Genomic DNA, 25,368 nt, shown 5'->3' on the forward strand with positions numbered 1-25,368 from the left:
TTTCTGCATTTCATGACACCTGGATGAGGTACCTCATTGCCCAAAGCAGTAAAGTAGCAGGTTACTGCTTTAAAAAATAACCAACTACGAGAACTGGTAAGTCTGCCCTGCCATCCGCCCCGGCTAAAAGCCATGAGGGACGTCTTAAAAGCTCATGAGATTGACCCCAAATACATAACATAAAAAACAAATAGAAGTCAGCTGGTCTGAGCTCTAAACTCCTCTAACCCGTGTTTACGTGCTCAGGTGACACTTCTGCCTGCTATTAACTCTGTTTTGGCCTGCTTAGAGAGTCCTGGCCGGATTTCTGCCAGGAGCAGCTCTGTCTGGTTGGTTCTTCTCCAGTCTTGGTGATCAATGCCCTGGTAAGACATCTGCCCATGCAACTGGCTTCAGACCTCTCAAATTCATTATCCATAAAGAAATCACTGGAGTTGTCAACAACAGTCAAGGCCATCCCCTGCTGCTTAAATGGCCTCCTGGGCTACAGATGTCCAGAGGTCACTTCAAGGAGCCCTCCTATTACTCTATCATCTTATTAAGGTTGAACTAACAACTGGCTTGAGAATCAGGAAGTTGTAAAGTTGGGGTATGTTCTACAGGAAGGCCGGATGCTCACAAGGAGCTTGACCAGGACAAAGGCATCACAGTAACAACTGCTGTTAACACAGAAGTCAGTGGCAAAGTGATTTTAGTGAGAAGGGAATTCAGCTCTTTCTTAGGCCATACTTCAGCACAGAGCGCCCAGCCCGGCAACCACAGCTGTCACACTCTGCATATGCAATGGCAGCAAGAACTTTTTGGGGCCGGAAAGAGGGTTGCTGCCTTGACACACGGGAATTAAAAATGGTCTATATACTAAATTCTGACCGCAACAGATAGCATTTCTTCTATTAGCACATAAATACGTGATGTGAGCTTTCTGGAGACTTAATATATGCGACAGAAATTAGAGCCCAGGTCCACTGAGAATGGGAAAGAATTTTTGAATTTGGCCCATGGCAAATTACTGTATAATGCTACTTATTTTACTTCCCCTCGTTACAGTTCACTACAATTCTTCTGTGCGATCCGTAACCAGCTTTGAAAACTGTAATTCTGTTCAAGAAGGTAAGCCATGGATAACAGAGAGCAACAAGAAAGACAGAAAATTCACAAATTAGTTCCCAGTGTAAGTGGTCAACTCCCTCTTACTCAGGCTTGATTAATCTGAGATGTGCACCACCACAGTTGGAAGAGAAACCTTACAAATCTCCTCTCTCACAAAACAAAGGCTGCTCACTGAAGTGTTCAGGTACTCGGTTACATTCAACACAAGCTAATTCACTTATCTTCAACAAGTGGGCTATTGATTTTTTGCCTGATTTCTAAGCTGCCCAGGGCTTTCTGAACTACAACAATAGCATCCTGCATTAAAAAAAAAGGGGGGGGGGGGTGAGGGGAGGAATGCAGTGGAAAATATCCCTTTGCTATCCGTAATTAGGATGACTTCATGTTTGCTTAGTCCTGTCAGTATATTCAGCACAGACATGATTTAAGAAGCTCTCACAATCCTACTTCACCTGTCTCTGCTATATAACTTAATATCATAAAACTGAATTCCACTTCTTTCTGGGCTGAAAACATTGCAGATCGTTTTTCTGCATCACGAGAAACTGCACAGCTGCTAGGAGTCATTTGCTAATTGTGCCAGCAGTACGGGCAGTCTCCCGGAGTCGCACGCACCGGCTCACGTGGCTCTTGCGGTTACCACGCACGGTCAGGAATGAAAAGGCACGTGACTTAGGCAATTTTGGTAAAAACATTAAATAAAAAAATAGGTTTATAACGCGTTAAGTCACATCTCCCGTTAAATGCAAATGAACTCCACTACCGTCTGTAATAAACACCTCGGCCTTTTACAAGTTTATGCATGAAAGACGTGTCGTTGCTTTTGCCCCTGCCACTGCTCAAAAAGGCTGAAATGCATATTCACAACTTCAGGGCTTATATACACATGAGCCATAGGGAAAATTCACAGTTTTTGAATATGCTAGATGAGCTTTGTGTGTTTGAAAGGTGAAATATGTTTGTGTGAGTATTTTTTGACGTTTGGTATCTGAGCTTTAAGGTATGTTTAGCCTATATTTTAGTAAGCTGTTGTCAGTGCAGGTCATGTACTGCTATTATAAAGTCCCTAATAGAAAATGATTTTTATTTACAGAATGAAGCCTTAATAAAGTCAACTGGATATTGTATCGCTGAAAACAGATTTATAGATAAAGCTGGTCTTGTAAGCCAATACACTGTAATTAAAGTAATTTTCCTTTAAGTAAGAATAACCTTAAACAATAGATTACAGTTTTGAGGCATGGGTTCCCACAGAGCTGAAACAGAGTCATTTTAATCCTAATTCTGCCTGCCAAGGATGAGACCCTAAGCATAACCCTTAGTCATAAAGCACAGTGGACTAAGAGGTGGAAGTGTCGGGGATCTTGCAAGTCAGGCTTTTTTCCTTACCCTTTCCCACTGACAGAATACCTTCTTTTCTCCAATTTTTCCCCCTTCGGTCCACTACCTAAAGTGCAACGTTACTGGGAATCTATATACAAACGAGGCCCATTATATACCTACTAGGTAGGGTTTTTTTTCTTCTGGTTTTGTTCCTAGCTATAACGCTCCCAGTCTCCAAACGGGGAATCTCACGGTCCATCCGCTCTGAACTGAGAGAGCTCTGCTGCGTTGCCTGGAGGCCTCTGCACTGGTGAGGGCCACCTACGGCGGGCGCTGTCCCCACAGTGTCCCCAGGATATTTAGAGCCTTAAGGCATACGAAGGGGAGTGCAAAAAGGATAGTCTCTTCACTTGCACAGCCTTCCTGCCCGTTTGTTAGCCCTGCTCCGTTCCCACCTCCTTCCAAAGCCTCTTAAAATGCACGTTTTCCCATCAAGCACAAAAGAGGAGCATGTATACCTCGCCGGTCCATGGGCGAAGATGCTGGGAACACGTGCCACTAATGCCACCGCAAAGACAGGCTCCAGCTGCAGCAGGGCACGATCCCACCCCGTCCAGTCAATACTTGAAGGCGGGGGGAGGCCTCTGTCAACTGTAATACAGTTCGGGTAAAGATATATCCTCTGCTCCCTTTGTCAAATTGACACACACACATATTTCAATCTATACTTCATGGTTAAAATTGATCGTAGAGAGAGGATATGTGGCTTGATCAAACTTGGGTAGGGCTGAATCAAATAGGATTGATGACCAAAAAAAAAAAAAAAAAGGGAGAGGGGATTTTTTCTTGTGATAAGGGAGATTGAAGACTTGAAGACATGAAGACATGGCTCTCACGCAACCAGTTTGGTTTGGCATAAATATGCACAATAACCCTAAAAACCAGCAAACAAATAAACAAACACACACACACACACAATACAGAAATATGAAAAAATATATTTTCAATTTCTGCCCTACTGTGCCAACTTTAGCTCTCAGCCCTGTCGGGGAGGGTGTGTGTGCGTGCGTGTGTGCGCGTGTGTGTGCGTGTGTGTGTGTACACACAAGTGCATGCACGTGTGTGTCTTCTAAGAGCTAACAAGCTCGGCTCGTTTAGAATAAAGTTCTACAATAAACAGAACCTTACATACGATGGGGTTTTTGGAGTAATGAGCCAAAATAAATGTGATTCAACAGCATTTGTTACATTTTTATCAGGGATAAAAAGGCAAAATTCAATACTGTACAAATAAGACGATGGAAGCGTTGTATTTAGATGAAATTTAATATAGAAAAATGACTGCTTTTATTCATCCCTGTGTAGTCATAACATGATGTTAACTGGATCATAATTTTGGCATTATAAAGGATCTGACCAGACAACCAGCAGGTAGTTAGCTTGGCAAATAATAATAAATCTAGTGAATATTTCGGAGCTAACATTCATATACTCCTGCTAGCAAAGACTCCTCTTCCCAAAAACCTTTTGAGTATCAAGTCACACCTTTATACTATTGCACATCTGAGCCTTAGAAAATAAGTTTAAGAATACATAAAGGTGTATTCTGACAACAATTTGAATAACTGACATAAGGACCAGCGTTGCCAATCCAGTTTCGATATTCTTGCTGTCATAAATTTGCTTACTTTAGCTTCTTCTGCCACCAAACTACACCTGGCTGTTGTTTGACGGTCATTTTGTATTTTCATGGCCACAGAAAACAGTTAGTCTAAATCATAAAAAAACCAAAACGCTGCTGTAAAAAAGTCAACTCACACTGGTTCTGGAGCTAAGAAAAGATATGCTTGTTTGGGCTAGGATCCGGAAAGCAGAATCCTCTCCTTCTGCAATAAGGATGGGATGCTGCCGAAAAGCTGCCCTGAGGAGCGCGTTGCAATGGGACTAGTTTGCTGTCTACACATTCACGGGACGCACGGCTCCAGGCCTAGCCGTGCCCAACTCCCGCCTCCTTCAGCGGGGTTACAGTTTTGCCTCGATCTCGATCAGAAAGCAGATGAGCTCATTAGACACTTGGTACAAATGTAAATGTTACAACACTGTATATTATTTGTCCTTCTATAGGGATTTCTTGATGAGTACTCTTTAAGACCCTGTCCTAGAAGTCTAGGTCTATTAATCATCGACCTGAGTTCTAATGATAGTTATAAAAATGTGAGTTATAGACATGTGTCTAAACAGTATGGATTTTGCCAAAATAAAAAACGTAAGATGCTATTCGATCCATTATTGCCCACAAATGGAAAAGACATTAAAAATCAACATTTGCCAACAATATACCACAGACATTTCCTGTAATATATACAGAGAAAACTACAGTAATCTGAGATTCTAATCTGTATAAACCACTGAAAAAATGTTTTATTACCAACATCTATAGTGTGCCCTCCTCCCCCCACCCAAAAATGGAGAGGAAATAATGTCCCTAGAAGGCTAAAAATATTACACAGTGATAGTTTAGGCAGTCATTGAAGACCAGATAGTAAAACTCGATGAGTTTTACTTTAGCACTCCTAATCTATCATTCAAAAAAAAAAATCAAACCCAAATCAATCTCATGCAAGTATCTTTATTCCAATTACACATGCAATCAAATGAATCAGATCTGAACACTGGGCAGGCGAATTGTTTGTGCAGTGTAACGTTAACAAATGATACTCTGATTTTGGAAATCTAGAACAAGGACTCACCGCTCTCTCCTTGCCCTTCCCTTCAGGGCAAACGCAAGCCCAGGCAAAAAAGGTGCCGTTGGAAACAGAAGTCACTTCGAAATCAGTATCTCATTGTCCAAAGTGACTCAAGCATTTGGAAGCATCACTGAAATTTGCTAAGATTTAGGAATTTAACTTTTAAATTAGGAATCAGGCTCCGAACAGACTTAGGCTTTAGGTACCACTGGCTGCATTTCTAAAGGTGTTTGGAAACTTCAAAAGGAAGGTATGTGCCCACCGGGGTTTTCAAAAGCATATGAGCAGTGCAGTGGCCTAACTTCCTGGGCTGCTTGAATTTTGTTTTGAAAATTCAATGAGATACTTACCTATAGCTTCAAATGCTTAAACCATTTACTTGATAAAATAGTATCTAATAATTTTATTATATTTGCTCCTTCTGCTCTTTGAAAGAACACTGAAAGCCCTAAGAGAATCGAAGACTAGCAGACTATTTTCTGAGTCTTACACTGTAGTTCAAGGCACTATCAAATAGACCCTCTTTATCCTTCCACCTATGCTAACGTGTTAGTTATTTGTGCAAATTATAGGAAGAGGCTATCAAGTTAACAACAAATTATGCAAAACAGCACTAACTTTATTTAATAGTTTGCTATAAAATGAAAATTCTTAGTTTCCCAGTGTTAGAAAGATAAAGCCTCCTAACAGGCTCCCTCTCTGTCTATTAGTCCTTGTTTGGCTAATGCAGCTAATGCTGCAAATTTTTATAGCAAAGTGAAACATGCAATGTTTTTTTTCTGATAAAGCCACTGAATCACATGGCAAAGCACAGCATGGCTTACACAGCAATTTATCCAAGAGCTGATATCCGCATAGTGTAATATTCCCAGTATTAATGTCACCTTTCTCTATTTTTTTCACAGAGAAAATCATTTGTCAGTTAACAAAACCCTCACTATCTAGCTATCTCAGCCCTTTGTTCTTTCCAAAGAAGGAACTGCTGCTGATCGTTATTCCAGTTTGCAATTTTCCTCATGATTTTTTCATCCTATTCTTATTAGAGTATTAATGCATCCTCATGCTTTACACTACATTATTACGCACGTCTGCATTATGAAATCTGTGTAATGAATTGAGGATTTCTATTTAATGTTCTACTTTTCCCGGTCTCCAGTTACACAGATGTCAGGTAGGGCTGTACTACAACCTTTGGACCGGCTGATCCATGGCTGTAGGATATGGGGAAATGCTAGATTTCCAACTTGCAGCTTGCAAAACAAGTATGGGATTTTGTTTCTACTTTGTGCAGGGTGTCCATGCACCCAGGATGCAGCGTAACTCCTTATCCCAACAGCAACCTTCATAATGTATGGCTAAAATTCATCTTTCCTGGAGATAATTTAGTGAATATTTGGGAAAAGAACAATATAAAATACAGCATTTAGTCTTTTTTCCCCACCAGTCATTTGTTTAAAGGAGGATATCATATTGCTAGTGTAACTGGACTCGTATATATATACCTATATATATAAAATGGGTATTACAGACAGAAAATACTCTCTGCATGCCTGTCTCATAAGATGGAAAAATTCTACCTTCCCAAGAAGCCCAATGAATATTTAAAAAAACACAAGTAGATTTTGGGTGAAAACTTATTCACAAAAACAATGCCAAGATCTCATGCTCTTTAAGATTTACAAGAAGTCAGGGAAATGCTCTTTTTAGTAAGACGACTTCATAGTCGCCGAAGAAAGGAGATGGAGAAACAACTATTAAAAACATTCACGTGCACACATACACACATGCCCTCCAACTCACAATATGACTATTCTGAGGTGGAGGGAGAGGGACTAACTTGATATCCCCCCTTCCCTTAAAAAATCATTATTAAAGTGGAGCTATGTAGTACACCAACAGGTGACATTCGCCAGGGAGGTGAAGATTGTTTATAGTTCTCTCAAGTCTGAGTGATTGCTTGCAGGTCTTCCCCAAGATGACTAGCTCATGAATCATCTTTGAGCCTATATTCTGCAAAAATCAAAATGATGAGTTTAATGGAGAAACAAAGGATAACTAAGGTCGCAAGTGGACACCTGGGGGTCAGACTGGAAAGCTTTAAGAATGCATAATTTTGTGTATTTTTTTCATCATTGTGTTTAATTTGGGCTTCTCCTTCAGTGAAAGCTAAAGCAACAGACTACAGTTTGAACTCCATATTTCAATGTTCAAGCCCTACTTTTTCTGCGACAGACTTCCCAAAGGCAGGATCTGCCGTGCACGGATGGTCCGTGAGTAATGTGAAGGAATCGTCCATCACTGAGCAGGTTAATACTGCTAAAGTGATTCAACTTTAGTGTGACTTGTTTTTTAACCCGCTCTTCGGGAGGGGTCTACGTGGTATCTAATACGTATGAGGCACTATACACTGTACAGCACGCATTTTAAAAAGCTACTCCTTTTATAAGTTAAAACCTACAGTACATTTTTAACCAGTTGCTGGGTATTTCTAAAAGGAAACGTGTTCTGTTTCCAAGCCAGAACTGGTCATTTCTTTTACAGAATATGATGTTTGAAAATCAGTTCTTCCTATTATAGATTTCTCCCTCAGCTTGTAGAAAATCCATGATTCCCTAAACATTGGTCTTTGAAAGCACATTGACTAAAATCTTCATGCCTAATTCATGAAGTGTAGTCTGGAGATTAGTGGAGCTGGACATAGACCAGGAATACTTTATCATATTCTAATAAGCAGAGGCTGAAAATTGCATTTCTAAAGCTACAGTATTAAAGGGCACACTGCAAAACATGACCCAAACATAACTCGGTAGTTCTACGCTGTCTGTAAAGGCTTTGATATGATAAAGTATGCTGACGAGGGGAATAAACACAACTAGAAATTTCTGTATTTAAGAAGAGGGGGGAAAAAACAGCAAACGCTCCATGTATACATGAAAGCGTATATTGTATATTATAAACTCATATAATGTGATCCCAATGGAACAACCCTTGTACTATTATTGATTATCTGAACACACCATGGAACATCATTGCAGTAACATAAAATTAGGCTGTTGTAGCAAATGTAACAGTAAAAAAGGCTAGTAAAATAGTCTACAAGGCTAATGTAATCATTACCACAAAACTCTTAATGACATCATATCATATAATACACCAGAAAAATGTGAAAATTAAATTACTACAGGAGAAACATGAATATTTTGACTTGCGGTGTTTCTGTCATTTAAAAAGTAAATTGCTCACCACCCCTTCTGGTTTGATTGGAGTTTTTTGTTACAACACACTAGATTTAAAAAGGAATGATATATAGTAGGGTTCCTAATTCCCCCATTGCATGATCCGTGGGTGGGAGAAGGAAAGGAGCCTAGAAAGGATCTTCTCACATAATAGATTTTTCTGCTCATGTAGAAGGGTGACAGTGTCCATCCTCTCCATGGCAACATCTTTCCTCTCACCATGGGAGCACATTATAGAGTCAGAATCTGTTTTGGGAAAGAGACAGTCACTGAACAGCCCTGGGTCGGGGAAGCACCACCAAATATACTGGAAAGAAAGACAATACCATAGAGCATTACACTATTTTCCTATCTTTTCCAGCTTCTGTCACAAGAGCTAGCAGACCAATTCCACTCCTCCAAGAGAGAGAATGAGTTTTCAAAACGAATCCATGGCCTACCACACTTGGAAAAACTCCATCCTTAACCAAAAGACATGGGATAATTACAACAGTAATTAAAAACCACTTGGTGCTACTTGTATCCAGCAATAGGAGAACAGCAAAAGAAGATTTTATTTCAGGAAACCACTGTTTGCTAGAGCAATGACCATGGTTATTTCCCACCCTATATGCAAAAGGCTGACCAGTTATCTAGAAACCAAAATTTAGTCAGTGCAGTAAAACTGTATATTGTTGAAGATAAAAGAGAGAAAGTTTTTTAAAGGCATTTACGGACATGGTCCAGACATGTTTTTTTTTTAAGTGGCTGCTCTCATATAAAATAGTGAAAGAACACATTGAAAATAATAGGAGCATAAAAAGTTTAACAGTGAAATCATCTGACTATTTGGCATCACTAACACACATCTGTTAGACAACAATGTCAGTACTGCAAATCCTGCTATCAGGCCTATTGTTCAGATAAGTGCAATTTTAATAGTGTCTCATACAGAATGACTATTCAGGCTTACAATTGCCGCTTGCTTCCCCAACCCCTTTTGTGGATATCCCAGACATGTATCATAACTCACTTTAGACAATGGTTCAGTCTCTACTTGTTTCCCTGAAAAAACAGTGAACTTCTGGTCACCCAGAAATACCGATCTTTTCATGTTCATTTACCTCATTACCTCTTTTCAGAGTAGTTATCAGTACTCAACGGGCTCTGGTTCTAAATCTATTACTGAACCAAATAAGACCGAATTACAAAATGCTAGAGGTCCTGGACACCTATATGAAAGCTATGTTTGAGATATGGAACAACAACAAAGTAAAATCAGCAGAAATATACTTCACACAGGGGATAGATACTCAAGTTGCAAAGCTACGTGGTCCTTCATGAAAACGCCTCTTGCAGCGTTCCACGAGTAATCTCGGATATTGCTAACCTTCACTTTCAGAAGAAGGTGTGTCTGCAGCTACCTTGGTGCTCAAGATATCAGTGAAATACATGCAATTTTGTTTGCAAACCAGAAGCACGAGCTAGTCTTCCTGCTTGCCATACTTCATGAGAGAAGACAATTGGCTCATTTCTGTTGTACTTACTGCTCTAGGGCTTTCTTCTGCTGCTCTGGTTTGCATGGTCAGTACCCAAATTTATTGTTGCTCCTTTTCACATTATGGAATGTACTGCAATCCAGAACAGTATAGCATACAGGTCTGGAGCATGTGAGGCTGCTTTTTAATGCCATAATAGAGTTTACACTCAAATGTACTACTGCTACTCTTCTGTTTCTTGCTGAAGCCTTCCAGAAACTTTCTTTTTATAAACTGTGCAAGACAAGAGGAAAGAAACAGCAAACATTTAAGTTGAAATATTATTTTTCTTCCCTATTTTTCCATCTGAGAAGATCCTGAGATTTTTGTTCAAGTTATTACATGAATTAATTCATATAAGAAAACAAACATTTTACATTATTTAAATAGGATAGAAGACTTTATGCTAAGCATAAACAAAAAAACCCATAACCCTTATTTTACCACCCTTTTAATGAATTTCCTCTTAGGAGATGCCTGCAAAGAGGCTAAAAATTGCCACCATCTCCCAAGAACGTTTTACTGAAACACCGAGAAAGTCCATAATGATCACTACTATATATACAAAAGCAAGATTAAATAGTGCGAAGCTAACACACATTTTCTGAATCTCTCTCTCGCATCCCTGACAGAAAATGTATAATATTTCTAGTTCCTATGCCTTTTCCCTGTTTCTTCACATCTTAAAACTTCCATGGAAGTCCAGCCCTACTTAGAAATTAAGCACTGTGTCCAGATCTTGCCACTTGATCTTGTCCTGGAAAATTTAGAGATGAAGTAGAATCAAGATATTGCTGCCTGTTTCTGTTGAAAAGGTGCCATTTTCTGTAATATTTGGTAGCTGCTCGTTACACAGGAAATCAGATTAGGCAAGGCATGAAAAATAACTCACCTATAAACCAATAACTAAGTACTGTAAACCAACAAAATATGAAAATTATCAGTACCTATGTTTATAGAAATAGGTCACTGTTAGCGATACTTAATATCTAACTACCTCTTGCTCTTTACCTGTGTCTTTAAGATGGGATTTCAGTTAAGTGACTTACTGAATTTTCCCAGAAATGAAGATCCACTTTAGCAGTGGTCATGGTATACACAAAACTTGAAAGGCAGGGCTTCTGTATTAAGAAAAAAATGAACAAAAAGAACAAAGGAGCATTTGGTCAGAGCTGCAAGACGTTGAATGAGTGAAAACCATCAGTCACAGTGACCAACAGACCCTGGCAGCATAAACAAGGTAGAAATGATAGTCAATAAAATTACAATTAGGTACATGGAGTGTCAGCATTCCTGTGTGCTCACAATCAAGGAAATCAATAACTAACACTGAAAATTCTCCACTACTTGCTTTCATTTTATATTTTCTACTTATTTTTTAATTTTGCTTTCCCAGTTGATTCCACTAGGAATATCTTTAATAAAAAGCAGCTCCAATTATGGCTGTAGTGCAATGGGAACCATGTGCAAGAGGACTAGGTGGGCCTATTGGTTACTTTCAACATTAAATAGGAAGGGGTTAAAAACAACAGGTTTACAAATAAGTTAAAAGAGATTGGACACTCTTCCTCATGCCCAGTCAATTTCCAGAAAGGATACTGCATAAGCTAGCAGCCTTTACTACTCAAAAGCTCTTCCTCACTGAATAATCCTTGGTGTTGGGAACTTGCAGAGAACAAATCTTTCTGCTAAAATGTTAGAAGTGACTGTTAAAAGGTGTGTCTTATAGTTATTGATCCCCCACCAATGACAAAAATAGCTTGAATATATCATAGCAAGACCATAAAGCAAATCTTCTCTTGCTTTATCTTCACGTGAAAATTATAAAAGCATGTCTAGAAACAACAGTCCAAAACTAAGTCTCAGTTTCTATTTCCAGTTTCACAGGATAGTTATTGTCTCTTTCCAGGCTACTTCCCATTTTCCCCTATCATCCCTGCCATTTCAGCTTTTCTGGATATTTCACAACTTGCCCAGGCCTTCAGTTTGCACAGTTTTTATCCCAGCTGGCTACTACTTTTGGTTTTTACTAGCATTATGAGTTTATAGAAGCATCAACAGGCAAGAGACACAAGTGAGGCTGCAAAGAGTTCTCTCGCTGAAGAACAGCTATACCTAACCCCTCTTTAAATTACAGCAGCATAAACGCAGCAATTCTACTGGCGTAATTTGCTTTAGTCCAAGGCCCAAGTTAATATTCAGGACGCAGGTTCAGAAGGGTTCCTCTACGGTTTATCACTCCCACAGTCAAGTCACCTCTCATGACAAACGACAACCGAAACTCACCCCAAAGGCAACAACAACAGTCGCTACTTCCAGGATGACAATTCTCCCTTGGCTTTCTGCGGGCCAGCGCACCACTTCTTTCTGAACACTTTCCCAGCACGCCTATATCCAAAGGAGCTCAAGCATCCTTGCAGTTCACCAGGAATGCGTACAACCGCATGGGGTAGTTTACTGAAAAACAGCTCTCTTCATGATTCTTCAGTATGATCTTCTGGAATTTTCATATACACCCACACGTGAATCACACCGATGATCTAGTTAGGATAACTGTATGCCAACAAACACAAGCTTTCTTATTGCAACTTTTAAATCTACTGGTTTCATTCCTATAATGGTACAGAGCACAAACTTCTCTATGTCTCCTAATTCTGAACATCCATCATTCAGAGATATATCAAAGAACACTTCTTCCCATGTACACAGGTTTAAGTGTTGCAAATGGATCACTGCAGGGAGAATGCACCCTTCATTACCAAAGCAGGAAAAAATGTCAGCTCCTTTGATACTTCTTCAAGTATATTAACAGGGTATATGTACCACCCACTTACAAAATACTGGTTCATACCTTTTGGAAATACATTATTCTAGTCATTTCTGCAGAGAAATTGTACCTTATTCAAGCAAATGCAAGTAAATGTACACAAAAGACAGCAAGGTAATAACCTCAATGGCTTCTATCAGGAGGGAGTTCCTCTACTTTACACACGTATGAGGAGGAGGCTTTGGCAGAAGTTTTGCAACACAGTATAGACCAAGAAGTGCCCTGCGGTTTGCGTGAAGATACAATCTTTAATCTTTATATAAACACAAGATATCATTCATGATAATATGCCCTTCTTTATCTGTGATGTTTTCCTCTTGCCATTTTCCATACTTCATAGGTTACGAATCACACAACATATGCAAAGAAAAAACAGTATTTTGTCTGATCAGTGTCTGCTCATAGTAATCAGATAGACAAAAGTGAATGATTCTTATAATGGCTTTTTATAGCTTACTTCCAGTGTAATCAATAACACAGTTATTTTGAAAGATTCATGTAAGGTTAGAATCAATTATGAATGGAAAGGAAAATGAGAAAGGGGAGAACATGGTGTTTGCGATGTGTTCGAGAGTTGTATTTTTTCCATCTTACCAGACTTCTCCAAGTGATGCAGCATGGTTGAACTATGCAATAAAGGTTTCTGCACAATTATTCTCCATCCAAATGGGTCAGTCTGGTAACTTAAAAGTGAGTATACTTATTTCTAAAACACATCTACTATGCTCTCTGTGAATCCTAGATGTTAAAGATATTACTGTTTTTAAGCTGCTTTACATATTGTACTACTGTAAAATACAGGTTTTGCTAAGTAGGTGCTTAGCTTCTCTGATTTTACACTCCTGAAAAATATATACTTAAACTTTGTGCACTAAAGTACACACAAATAAAAAGGGGGAAAATATTGAAGGAAATAAAAACACAGCAGAAATAAGAACTGAAACGCAAAACAACCACCAGGATAAAGAAATTTAATTTTAAAAGCGTTTCTTTATTCTGTGAGCATGCTATGGTAGTGGAGGAGGGAGGAAAGGAGCTCCCACTGTGGTGAGTGTAAATGAAATGACAGAGATGTCATTAAAAGTTTTCTAAATGGCAATTTATCCTTGGGGTGGCTGGGGGGAGAGAGACAAGGGGGAGACTGAGTCATTTTATGTAGTTGTTCCCCACTCTTGAGTCCTGCTTTTACAGTTAGATCTGATTTCTTTTTAGAACAATGAAGGAAAAGTCGGTACAAAGAAGGACACAGAAAGTAAACTCAAATCACAGAAAAACGCTCCTCCTTCAGGTTGCTGCTGTTCCGATGCTACAAACACCCCGCATGAACCTGCTACCAAGCGTGGTTGCCATTTGGCCGCATGGCTCACATTTTCCAGTAATTAAAGCAGACTTGGATCATACTATTGCTTGGGTCAAAATGGGTATATTTTGACACAATTTTCTAAATTTTATACATCTGCTTCGCCCACTTTGGATATTTTGTGATTTCAAACAGGAGACGGTTCTGCATTTCACAGTTCCTTCTTCAGCCTCCAGTGCTCTCACAATGTTAGAAATTGTATTTTAAAACCAAAAAAGTAGATGTCAGGGTAGAACATGACCATCTCTTTTGAATCCCTTCTACTTGACTACTTGTCTACTGTCCCTGAGCCCTTTACACGTTCAAGATACTATCCACGCTCACAGGTGGGAGGACCTTTATTTGCAATGAGAATTGCTCATAACTGCACAGCTATAAGAGCTGTTTAATAAAAATATCATATATCACAATACCCACAATGCAGCTTTAAGACTTAGCAATATCAGTCATAAAACGTCGTCTGTTCAGAGACACTTCAACACACTGTTTATGCTCAGACTTCTTCCTCTGCACAATCCTTTGCAACCCCAGATACAGATTGTGATAGAAAATTTCTGGTGGTTTGGTCTCCTGATACATGTCTTTTTAGTAAATTATCTCCGTGTGCTTCTTAAAGGAATACATGATCTATAATTCTAGGGTGAGCGGAAACATTTTTGCATTTTATCATGAGGTTTTATATCATATTAACAACACAAACATGCAAGATTTAGTCCTTTCCTGGTTCTTTTTTGTGCAACTTCTCCCAATCCTTTAGCTGCTCTGGCATTAACTACTAAAATGCTAGAACGACAACCATTCATGGAGCGACTTGGATGAAGTACAATTTATCCTGCATTGTACAAACGCATCCCTGACAGCATTTCCAGGATGAACTGAGACCTCAAAGGACTTTCACCAATGTCAAAAGAACGCTTGTATGGAGAAGACACACTACACCTCTCTGCTGGGTGATGAGACGCTAACCAGCTTTACTCCTGATAAGATGCTTTACCTGAGGTATTCAATTACATCTCTACAGACTATGTTGGAGGAATATTTAAAGTCTGCTTTGCCCTTGACTCTTGATTCTGCATGTCAAAAACACTTAACTCAAACCCTTGTGGATTACCAATACTGCATTAAGTTCATTGACTTCTGCACCAGACTATCAAGGACCAGATGAACTGATATCATACACAGAGATATTGATGCTGTTTTAAAATTAGACAAAACCAGCTCGGCTTCATACATTTTTTTTAATTTGGGGAGGGTGGTGAGGGAGGGAATAAACAGCTCTCTCACACAACCTGCAGTCAAATATTTTATGGAACCCTCCCTTGAAACTACTGTTAAAATTCAGAAATTTAGTGAAATAGATCTTCAAGAAGATGCTCTTTTTTGAGAATTTCTGGTTTATGAAACCACAGAGCTGTCCACACTAATCTACAGCTCCCCTTGCTGGGTCAGGTGCTGAACTGCATTCAAGCAGTGGCAAGAAATTAATTTCTACAGCCTAATAAATTATTTGATGCATTTAGACTTACAAAAAAAGGTCATACACATCTGCTCTTCTGCACAACAAGCCCCTTGATTGCTCACACTGGTGAGAGGTGGAACTTCCCCAGTGCAAGACAAATTTCAGACCACACTTCCACTCAGTGCTGCAACTGAAGAGATGATAGAGTCAAAAAACAAAAACACCTGCCAGTTTCCTTCAGCCTTTTAAGCTTCTGCAGACTTTCTTGATTATCAAAGAGGATCCTCACTTTTCTTCCTTCTCCCTCCCACCCTGAAAGATGTCAATGAACAGACTGTTATCCTGAACAGTGATGAATGAGGCTGAAAATCTGTTGACAGCTTTACCCAAAAGCATACCCAGTCCTTGCTCCCTTACTAGAAATGAGTATGCCGTAGCACGTTTTGTTCAAGCCACCTGCAAAGTTATCATTTTGAGCTCTTTTAGAAAAGTAGGTATTATTACTGTTTGCCAACTCTATCGGCTTTATTTATTTTAATAATACTTAAGATATGTCAGTAAACCTGACTTTTTTGCCAAGTACATTAAATCTTTCATCAGTTACTCAGATGTATCCACAAACATGCTGTGAAGGTTTTTCTTTCTTGAAATATCTTAATATTTTTCCTAACAAAAAATAAAACATATTCCATTAATCAAACAGCTGATTTCTAAAACAACACTAATTCCTTACATGGTTCAACATATTTCTCATTCCAAACCCAAGATACTGAGAGCTGTTACTTAAGCACCATCCAATTCTGCTTGGATGGAATTCCATCAATAGAAATACTTTTTTCTCAACCTTGATCTTTTCGTTGCAAGTTGCATTTTCAGGTAATTCAGAGAGTCACCTATGCTTTTGTCCTCACAAATTTATCTATGTTAGCTGTCTTGACATACCTGTGATGATATAACAGAGAATGATATGGCTGGGGTATAAATCCTACTGCAAGGGTTGAACACTTGTGCCTCTGTTTTGGCGTAAGCATAAGATAGTGATTTTATCAACAACCACTTCAAGTCTCCTTACACAGTAAAACATGTATTCATGGAAAGAACTTGCAGCTTATTTGTATCAGCATGTTGTTCATCCTTTGCATCAACCAGTACGGATACAAACATACACATGTCCACAATACACGCTGCTATAGATGATCAAAAACAAAAAAACAAAAAATCAAGTGTCTTACCAAGGGAAAAGAAAAACACAGGTAACCATATCTTATAATGACTATTCTAATCTGAATCAAGTGAAAACCTGGAAGCATAATACAACTTTCTGGTTAAAAACTGTGCATACAAACTAAGCATAATCATGATTAGTTGTTTGAAGAAAAAGCATTTCTGTGATGCTTCCTCTTCAGTCACTTTGTGTTCCTGTCATTAAAATAATTGTTACAACTGACTTCAAGAAGGATAGAAAAGCAAAAAGAAAACGAGCATATGTAAGTCATCGAACACCAAATAAAAACATAGATCTATTCTGTATATGCATCTGACACTTTGGACCGTGTATTGACCATTTGTGACCATTTTGCTCAGACTAAATCAATCAATAAGTCACTCACCGAGAACGTAAAATTGTAATTTTTTTACTCTTATAAAATATATAGTTCAGAATAGGATGAGAAGATGATATGGCTATAAACTCACAGTATTGATATAAACAAAGCAGTGTTACCAAACCACACTGCAACTACAACTACTAACTTAAGAATTATTACTGCTTCTAGCAAAAGAAATATCTTTAAAATGTTTTCATATTCCAAGGTAAATTTGACATATTTGTCGATTTTCAAAGGCATCTGGAGTGATTAGATTTAGGGGTCAGCCGCTTTAAGGTCAATGTGAGACCACAGATTTTACTTTCAAATTAAGCAGAAGAAAAATGATAAGCAAAACTTCACCAAAAAAAAAAAAAAGGGACTGGTTGGTATAAGGACTTGTGAAGTTAGTCTGTCACCTACTGAAACAGATCCCCATCTACCAGACATAATTTTTCTGACAAATAACCTTGATAAGTAAAGGTAAAGCACGTAGACAATTTACTGCTATTAAAAACTTCTTCAAACTTGTGCCAACGCTCATCCTCTTCAAAATAAACCAGGGAGCACTAGGTCTCATGTTACAAAGCATCTACAATTACAGAACACTTTCCAAAACGCTAACAATAAATCTAAAATAAAAATCAATACTATTAATTTGTGAGATGGATGCTAAAAAGATCAAAGCTACCGTCATTCAAAAGTGTTAAGACATAAACACAATGGAAATCATAAATATGCTTTAAAACTCAATCAAAAAATACCAGTTACAATTTTTTCTAATCTAGATTTAAAATCCACTTTGCTTATTTATTCCTATGAAAAAGGATACAACAGTTGAATTCTGAATTATGTTAATGCATATTTTCCCAGCCATAGAAAATGTTGGCTTAAAGCCCAATGAATACAATAGCCACATGTTCGCAATCTTTAATTATCCAATTAATGTAGTGTCATTTTTGCAATTAGTTCAGATGACCATATGTAACTTCTTACAAATAGCTCTTTCTTACTATGACCAGAATGCCAAATGTACCAAAATGTATTTATATTAAAAGCCCAACTTGAACCTAAAAGGACTTGCATAATTACCTGTGTCTAACATAGTGCAACTTGCACTATTAGGCTCTCTCCTACAACGGTTTTCGTTTCCTAAGTAAGGCTGATTTTAGTGGTTAGATTTGATCCAAATTGCACGTTTTGTTTTCTCCCACGATGTTAAGACAGCAAAGTCCTGATGAGGACAGAGCACAGCTGTCAAAAACCAGTTTTGGTGGTTTCTCTAGCTAAAAAGTGAAAGCTATGCTCTGGAAGAAATGAAGACAAGGATGTAGGCGACATCACATCTTCCTTTTCTGAAGCAGGATACGCTGGCCGTCGTTGGAGAGAAACTGGCTCACAGGGAGCCAATATGAAAATGAGCTTACCTGGAAAAGTCTGATTCAGCTTGCAAGTGCTTTTATATTTCTTACTCTTCCATAGTAAGAAGTTCTACATATCCTCGCTGATTTAGGATCTGGTCCCAAATACACCTCCTAGGTCCTCTTATCATACAAATAATGTATAAAAATACTAACAGCAAACAGAGAGTGGCAGAAGGGATTCCTGTGAAATGGAATCAGTAACATGGAATGCAATGGAAAGCAAGAGGGGAAAGCAGGAGGTCTGCTCGAAATTAATACAAATTTTTTCTTTATTATCTGGCCAACACTGTATTAGGTACGAAATAAATTCAGGGGAAATATTTTCTTCTTAGGACACTCAAATTATAATCACTACTGTACAGATAACCTTTGAGGAAGGAAAAGGAAAAAGTAGCTGGTACATAAGAAGCCTCAAATTTCTATTGCTTCTGTAGCGATGTTTAGATAAAAGAATACATACAGAACCATACACAGGTCTTCAAGTCTCCTTAAATAGCAGGAAAAAAATAAGCATTTTAATATAAAATTTGTATGAACCTAAACGAAACATTTTCTGTCACTGTAATTTAGGAATATCAAAACTGCTGAATTACAAGACATACTGTTGCAGATAACATTATTTGTAATAAGAACATTATATTTGCATCGTTTGTTCTGTCCTTCATTTTAACTATTTGCCCATATTTTACAGGGCCTGCTTTATACCAGGATTTTTCAGGAAAACAAACGCAGACCAAATATAGTGGCTGGCCTCTGGTCTCAGATACAAAGCAGAGTTTCCGAGATATGTTTCTTATCGGGCACAAATCTGCTCTAATAGTTGGACATGCTATTTAAAAAGACTTGTTAAGGTTCCTTCAGATTATACCCCCACAGACTTAAATACTGGCAGGGCAGAGCTAACTCAAGTCACTTTTAAACAAGATAACGTCCTCCGAAAACAAGGGCAGTTATCACCGACTGCCAAAAAAGGGCTGGTGGTATCCTGAGGGACAGAACCTTTTTTGGTGGTAAAATCACTTTTTAGCTTGACTTCTGCTATAGGTTCTCAGATAAAGATGGGCCCTTTAAACTCTGGGCCCATTCAGCATCGGATCCCCACGGCAGAGCTGTGATGGAAACGCGGCCCTCCACGCTGACTCTGCCGGAGCGATGCCCTCAGGAGAACGAAAAGCCACCAGAAAAGCCTGGCTGGCTACGGAGCTGGGCCACAGCAATGAGCTCTTGCATGCTGATATGTCCTGGGACAAGTGAAAAACACCTGGATGCTTGCCTTGATGTTAAAATTCACTATAGCATGGTCTTCTCCGCAGAAGTTTGTTTGAAGAACGAAAGGATAGAAGGAGGTGCACTTGCAAGACTCTTCAAGATTACTCTGATTACTACCTTCCCTTCACACGCACAGTATATTGAAGGCTCTTTAAAAAATTCATACAGTAGAATCATTCTGTGCAACTGTAAGAGGAAAACTGTCAGACAACATTCCCAATTCAATATTACATTGTGCTTCAAGAAAAGATTTCCATATATTCTAGATTAAAAAAAGTCTCATAAATAAATGATAATCCATTGCTTGCACTGAAAAATGAAAAATAATTTTCTGTTTGCATTTTACTCCGCAGAGTAAAATTTAATCTCTCTTTTAATATAGTCTTTGTATATACAGAGAAGTAAAAAGATGTAACCTTATGAAAATTGATTTTTTTTTACATGGTTAAAAATATTTCTATCAGTGTTTATCTAGAAATCTTACTTTTATGAGTGCTGGGATATATCACATATTGATAACTTAAACACATTATTCCAAACAAATTATGATAATGTACTTTTTTTTTTTTTAAGAGAGGGGAAAAAAACTAGGATTTTAACACTGAGCAGCATAGAGACAGTGATGAAAAAAAGGAAAACTCTGAAGAGGTTATTGCATGTGGGCACAATCCAGCAGAAATGTTTTAGCAATTTTTAAGAATTTATTGTAAAAAAGACTTCTACATATTTTACATACAGCTAAAATAACATAAACATATTACTATTTATGCATGTAAGTATGTGTGCGATAATTAATCTTAAGTGATGCGTTAGCATTGCACAGAACATAAATGCTACAGCACAAACTGCCGCTACCTAAATTCATGGGCAAGTTTAGAAGCATATTAACCTTTGGGGTTTCTTTTAGCTGATACAAAAAAAAAAAAAAAACCCAAAATACTGATTCTTATTCAGCAAGCCGGGCTGGGTTCACAGGCCTGGCGAAGAGCGAGGCCCGGGCGAGGAACCCGTTTCCCCCCACGCCGCTGCCGGCCACCGCTCCCCTCCAGACCATCCCGCTCGCTCTACGCAGTTAAACTGCCACCGGAGCAGGTACTGAAGGCCCAGCAGCCTGCCTCCTTCCCAGGTAAAAACCGCAACCACCAGGCAAAAGGGTCATTCTCACTCACTTTATTTCTCTGTTAGTAGTTATTTGGTTTGAGATGAAACAAGAAGTGCGGCGCTGTTGCTACGCAAAGCTGCAGTACCTGGCAGAGCCGTGCAGACTTCTCCGGTGGGCTGCACGGCCGACGCTGCGAGCCGACAGCTCCTTCTGCATTCGGTTCTGCAGGGAATAACCAAACGGTCCTTGTGACGAGTGGCTGAAAGCGCTTCCCTGCCAGACCAGCAAGCTGGGCACAGGGGCCACCCCACCTAGGGTGCCTGATGCTCAACCCTCTTGCGCAAAAGAAAACAGTGGCACCAGGAAAGGTTGAAACCTCTAAACCTTGTCAACCTGCTGACGAGGGCACCGTACCACGTGGGAGATGTGAACTCCCAGCACTCAGGCTTACGCGAGAGCTGAACTTCCCACGGGTGACCTCTGAGCAGACAATATTCCTCCCTTCTTTAGGGGACTGCTACAGCTACCGCCACTTTTTTTCTCCAGCTTAATTTATTCGACATCCTACCTCTGTCGCGTGACGAGTTCTGGGGTCACTGAAAATATGGTGCTTCCCTCCATCCTAGAATAATTGACTATCTTCCTTAAATACCTCCGCTTGCTTAAATTTAAGCCTTGCCTTGGTTACTTCGCCCATGGAGCGCAGGAAAGACTCGCGCTTTGCTGCAACGGTTACACGGGCGCCTGCGCTCGCTGCCCTGCTGGCCAAAACACGTAAAGGCTGAGGAAGCTGCAAAGCCCGAAAACCCTCTAGGTTCTGTAATGAACTGTTCCCAAACCTGAGATCTGGGCCTATAAATGGCTCCCTTTCAGTAAAATACTCGGGTAGGTATGCGTATTTTACAAACTGTGATACCTAAGCAGTTATCTGGCTTGGAACCACGTTCGGAAAGGAGGATACAATCAGCTCCTGACAGCACGAGGTCAACGCACCGGTGTGGCAGCAACGTACTTTTAGCTGAGCTTGCATCTATCTATACGAGCGTTTTCAAAACGGTGAAAATTATTTAAAAATAGCACAGAACAACAACATTTTAAAGGGGGATGCTCACTAATGGAATTACTCTTATTGCGGGAAGTGCTAATTTTCCTGCTCTCTGGAACCTTGACAAAAACGCTGTATTTTGTCTCTAATTGTGATTAATCAGTGTGGCACTGTGAATGGCAGCAATTCCTTTTCAAACATGGCAGTTCTCAAAATCTGGCGGCGTAGAGGCTATGCAAATTACTTCCCAATGGTACTGTGTACTAAAAGAAAGCAACAGAACGGCAAGCGGGGGAAAAAAACCTGCAAGAGAACGAGCATCCTGGCCAACTCGGGCACGGGCAAACCAGGCAGTCGCCTGGGGCAGCAGACAGTCGGGACCCCTGAGACGGCCTCGATTCTGCCACCTGTTTGAAGCTCGGGAAAGCCGAGCACTGCTACCGCTGGCACTGCGTGAGGGTGCAAGGGGCAGAGGGTCTCGGGAGGTGGCAGTGGCTGTACGAGGCGGGGAGCCTTGCAGGGCGGAGGGGCCACCACACACCAGGTGTCACCAACATCTCCTGCACTGCGCAATCTCTAACCCAAATGCAAATTTCTTTGGAAACATCTGAAAGCGACGGCTGCAACGTCTACGCACAGTTAGTTCTTTATAAAACCTGTATCAACACATGCACTGCTGATAAATAAAGTCTGCTGTAAAATAAAAGGCCAAAAAAGAGAAAAATCATTGCTTATATAATGCATATACCAAAGGCAAATATTTCCACTGCTGCTATTAAACACACAATATTTTTGTTTAATCTTACAAATTTCCAAAGCTGCACAAGTTGGAAAAGCTGCAGAGTCACCAGGATATTAATTTTTTAAATAAAATACAAAAGTCTTTATTATCATTAAGATATATAACAATGTTCAGAGGTGAAATATATCTTCAGTTACAGCAAAAGCATCACTTTGCAACCCTTTCTGGTCCTTAGTGAAGCCTGATCTGTCCGAAGATCCCGGTAAGTGTAACGGGCCGTGCATGTTAAGATACGGCACAGCAGTCTCATTGCAATGGTGCGTACTAGACGGCAATATCGGCACGTGATCCAGCCTGCATTACTCATCTGTTTGTATATGCCAGGATTTTTCCTAACCCATAGGAATGACACTTTTCCTATTTATTTCGTTACTAATAGAGTATAACAACAATAACTAGACCTCAAGTGTAAAAGCGCTATTCTTGCTGCCAGGGCTCGTTCAAAACTGGCCCTTAAATTTAAAAAAAAAGAAAGTTTATGACACACTTACTGAATTCAGTACCTGACAGTAATACCATTTACCTGTTAGCTTTCCAGCTCCTGTCCGTGAGAACTGCCCGCCCTCCTCCTGCCACGCACCGTTCCCTACGCACGCCGATAAGGCGGCCCAGCAGACAAGCAGCTCGTTGCCAGACAGAGCTTCAGGTTCAGGAGCCCCGCTCGGGAGCGTGCAATCCTGCCCGCCTGCCTTTTGGGGGGCACTACAAGACGGCAAGCAAACATTTCTTCCTGTTTCGCATTTCTCGTAACACACGGTTTCCAAGCTCCGGCGCGAACGTTGCCAGCGTTACCCAGGAGCGCGTTTCCGGTCGTTGCTTCGGGTGACGATGACTTGCCGTCCAGCCACCCGGCTGCGCGCACCAGCGCGCGCTGCAGAAGCCCACGGACCCGTGACGACGGCGCGCAGCTCTCGTAGCGCGCGCCTAAGCGCCGTATGTAAGTAAGACGAAGACTACTGCCGCCTTCAAGCCGCGCAGCACCTCGGCTGCTGTCGGGTGTAACATAGCAACACGGTTTCCATTACACCCAAAGATTAATAAGCCTCATGGAGACCTGGAAAATCTGACAGAAAACAAGGGCAATACGATGTTCATTTCTGTTTCATTAAACACGGGATGAGCTGATGGATCTCTCCGCACTTTGTCACTCCATACTGCTAACGGCTCTTTGACATTATCGTTCACCGTGGGTGAGACTGTGTAACCTCTGCTCGCGCTGGCGAGCGTTTGCAGAAGAAGTCCCGCTGGCAACTGCTTCGGAGAGGTTCCCCGAGGCACACGGTACTTCCCGGCTCCAGTGAGAGTGCCTACATCCAACCACAAAAAGGGCACTCTCGTACTTTATTTATTGTAGTGCAGTTATAAAACACTGTCATACTACTCCTTTTTTTTTTTTTTTTTACCTGAGCAACTAATAAAAAAAATTCTAAAAATATCACTACAATCTTAAAAAAAAAAAAAAAGCAACAAGCTGGGGAGGGGGAAGCTGCAGTCACGCAGAAGGAATAAAACTTTAGGCAAAGGGAAGCGTGACAGCTAAGGGGTACCGCTAAGTGTTCCTAGCTGACAGTCTGCACATGCAGACCTTCGTGTTTGAACCCAGTCAGTCATGTAGTTTTTGTGACCAACTGTAAGTGAACAGCAAAGATTGAGAATTTCATATAATAGGGATCAATATATAAGTTAGGAAACAATAAGACAACCATCCAATAAATACAATTAATAAACCAGCTTGGGAAAATGACCATCTGCTGGCAGGTATTACACAAATGGGGAAATGGGACAATACATAACATAAATCACTTGTTCAGCTATGGTTTAAGGCTAAAAAACCAAGATTAGTAAGGCCAATCATTCCAGTTCATATCACAAAATAGATTTTAAGAAAGCTTTGGCAAAGTGATGTATAAATTATATGTTCAGAATTATACATTTTATTTCCCCAGGTAATCATGGTGATTACACAAATTGTTTCAGAAATAACACTGGCATCAGTTGGCTTTCCAAACACTTCAACAGACAACTTTACAACAGGAATTGTTGTAAGCAATACAACGCACTATATGACGACTGCGACAGGTATAGTTAAAATGCACTATACAAAACCACACAGAGCCCTAATTTGCAAACAGAATCCAAGGCCAAAGCAGACCCTATAATCACCGTGGCAGATTTAAACGTTAGGCCTTTTGCTACAGGACAGAGGCATCTTTTAAGAAGACAAGATGGGAGCAAAACTTCAAAGGTTTACCTAAGTCAGACGCTTGAAACCTAGACCATCAATGGCAGCACGCCAGGAAATTAAAGTTACGAAATTAAAAATGTGATATACAGTAAAGTCAGTTGACTCTACAAGCTGAAGATGTCTGGGATTGCTCAGATATATATACACTAATTCGACTTTGGGGAGGAACGATGTTAATGGAAATACATAAAAGGATCTAGTTCAAGCTGCATGAGACTGCCAGGACGCAAACACAACGTGTGTGAACAGCCACGTTGGAAGAGTTTGGTGTTACAGAGAGCCGCTCTAGAAGAAAATTGTATCTGCCGAGGAATGC

The 25,368-nt window shown here is 39.9% G+C and overlaps 1 protein-coding gene across 6 annotated transcripts in view; it reads right to left on the minus strand.

Annotated features, from left to right (window-relative positions):
- The window catches only part of WWOX (WW domain containing oxidoreductase), a 525,216-nt gene that overhangs the window by 294,278 nt on the left and 205,570 nt on the right, over positions 1–25,368 (minus strand). Inside the window, exons 9-10 of one of the 6 annotated variants that reach the window (XM_068956309.1) lie at positions 21,106–21,182; positions 20,017–20,044 (exon numbers count right to left, since the gene is read on the minus strand). The exons of 3 other annotated variants lie outside the window; for them this stretch is intronic. In XM_068956309.1, the coding sequence (XP_068812410.1) occupies positions 20,032–20,044; positions 21,106–21,182 (90 nt within the window). In that variant the 3' untranslated portion in view covers positions 20,017–20,031. Of the gene's footprint in view, positions 1–18,842; positions 20,045–20,544; positions 21,183–25,368 lie in introns of those variants that run through there. 2 more of the 6 variants (XM_068956306.1, XM_068956308.1) reach the window with 2 other exon arrangements.

This window comes from Struthio camelus, chromosome 10, assembly GCF_040807025.1.
Source record: "Struthio camelus isolate bStrCam1 chromosome 10, bStrCam1.hap1, whole genome shotgun sequence".
Taxonomy (NCBI): Eukaryota; Metazoa; Chordata; class Aves; order Struthioniformes; family Struthionidae; genus Struthio; species Struthio camelus.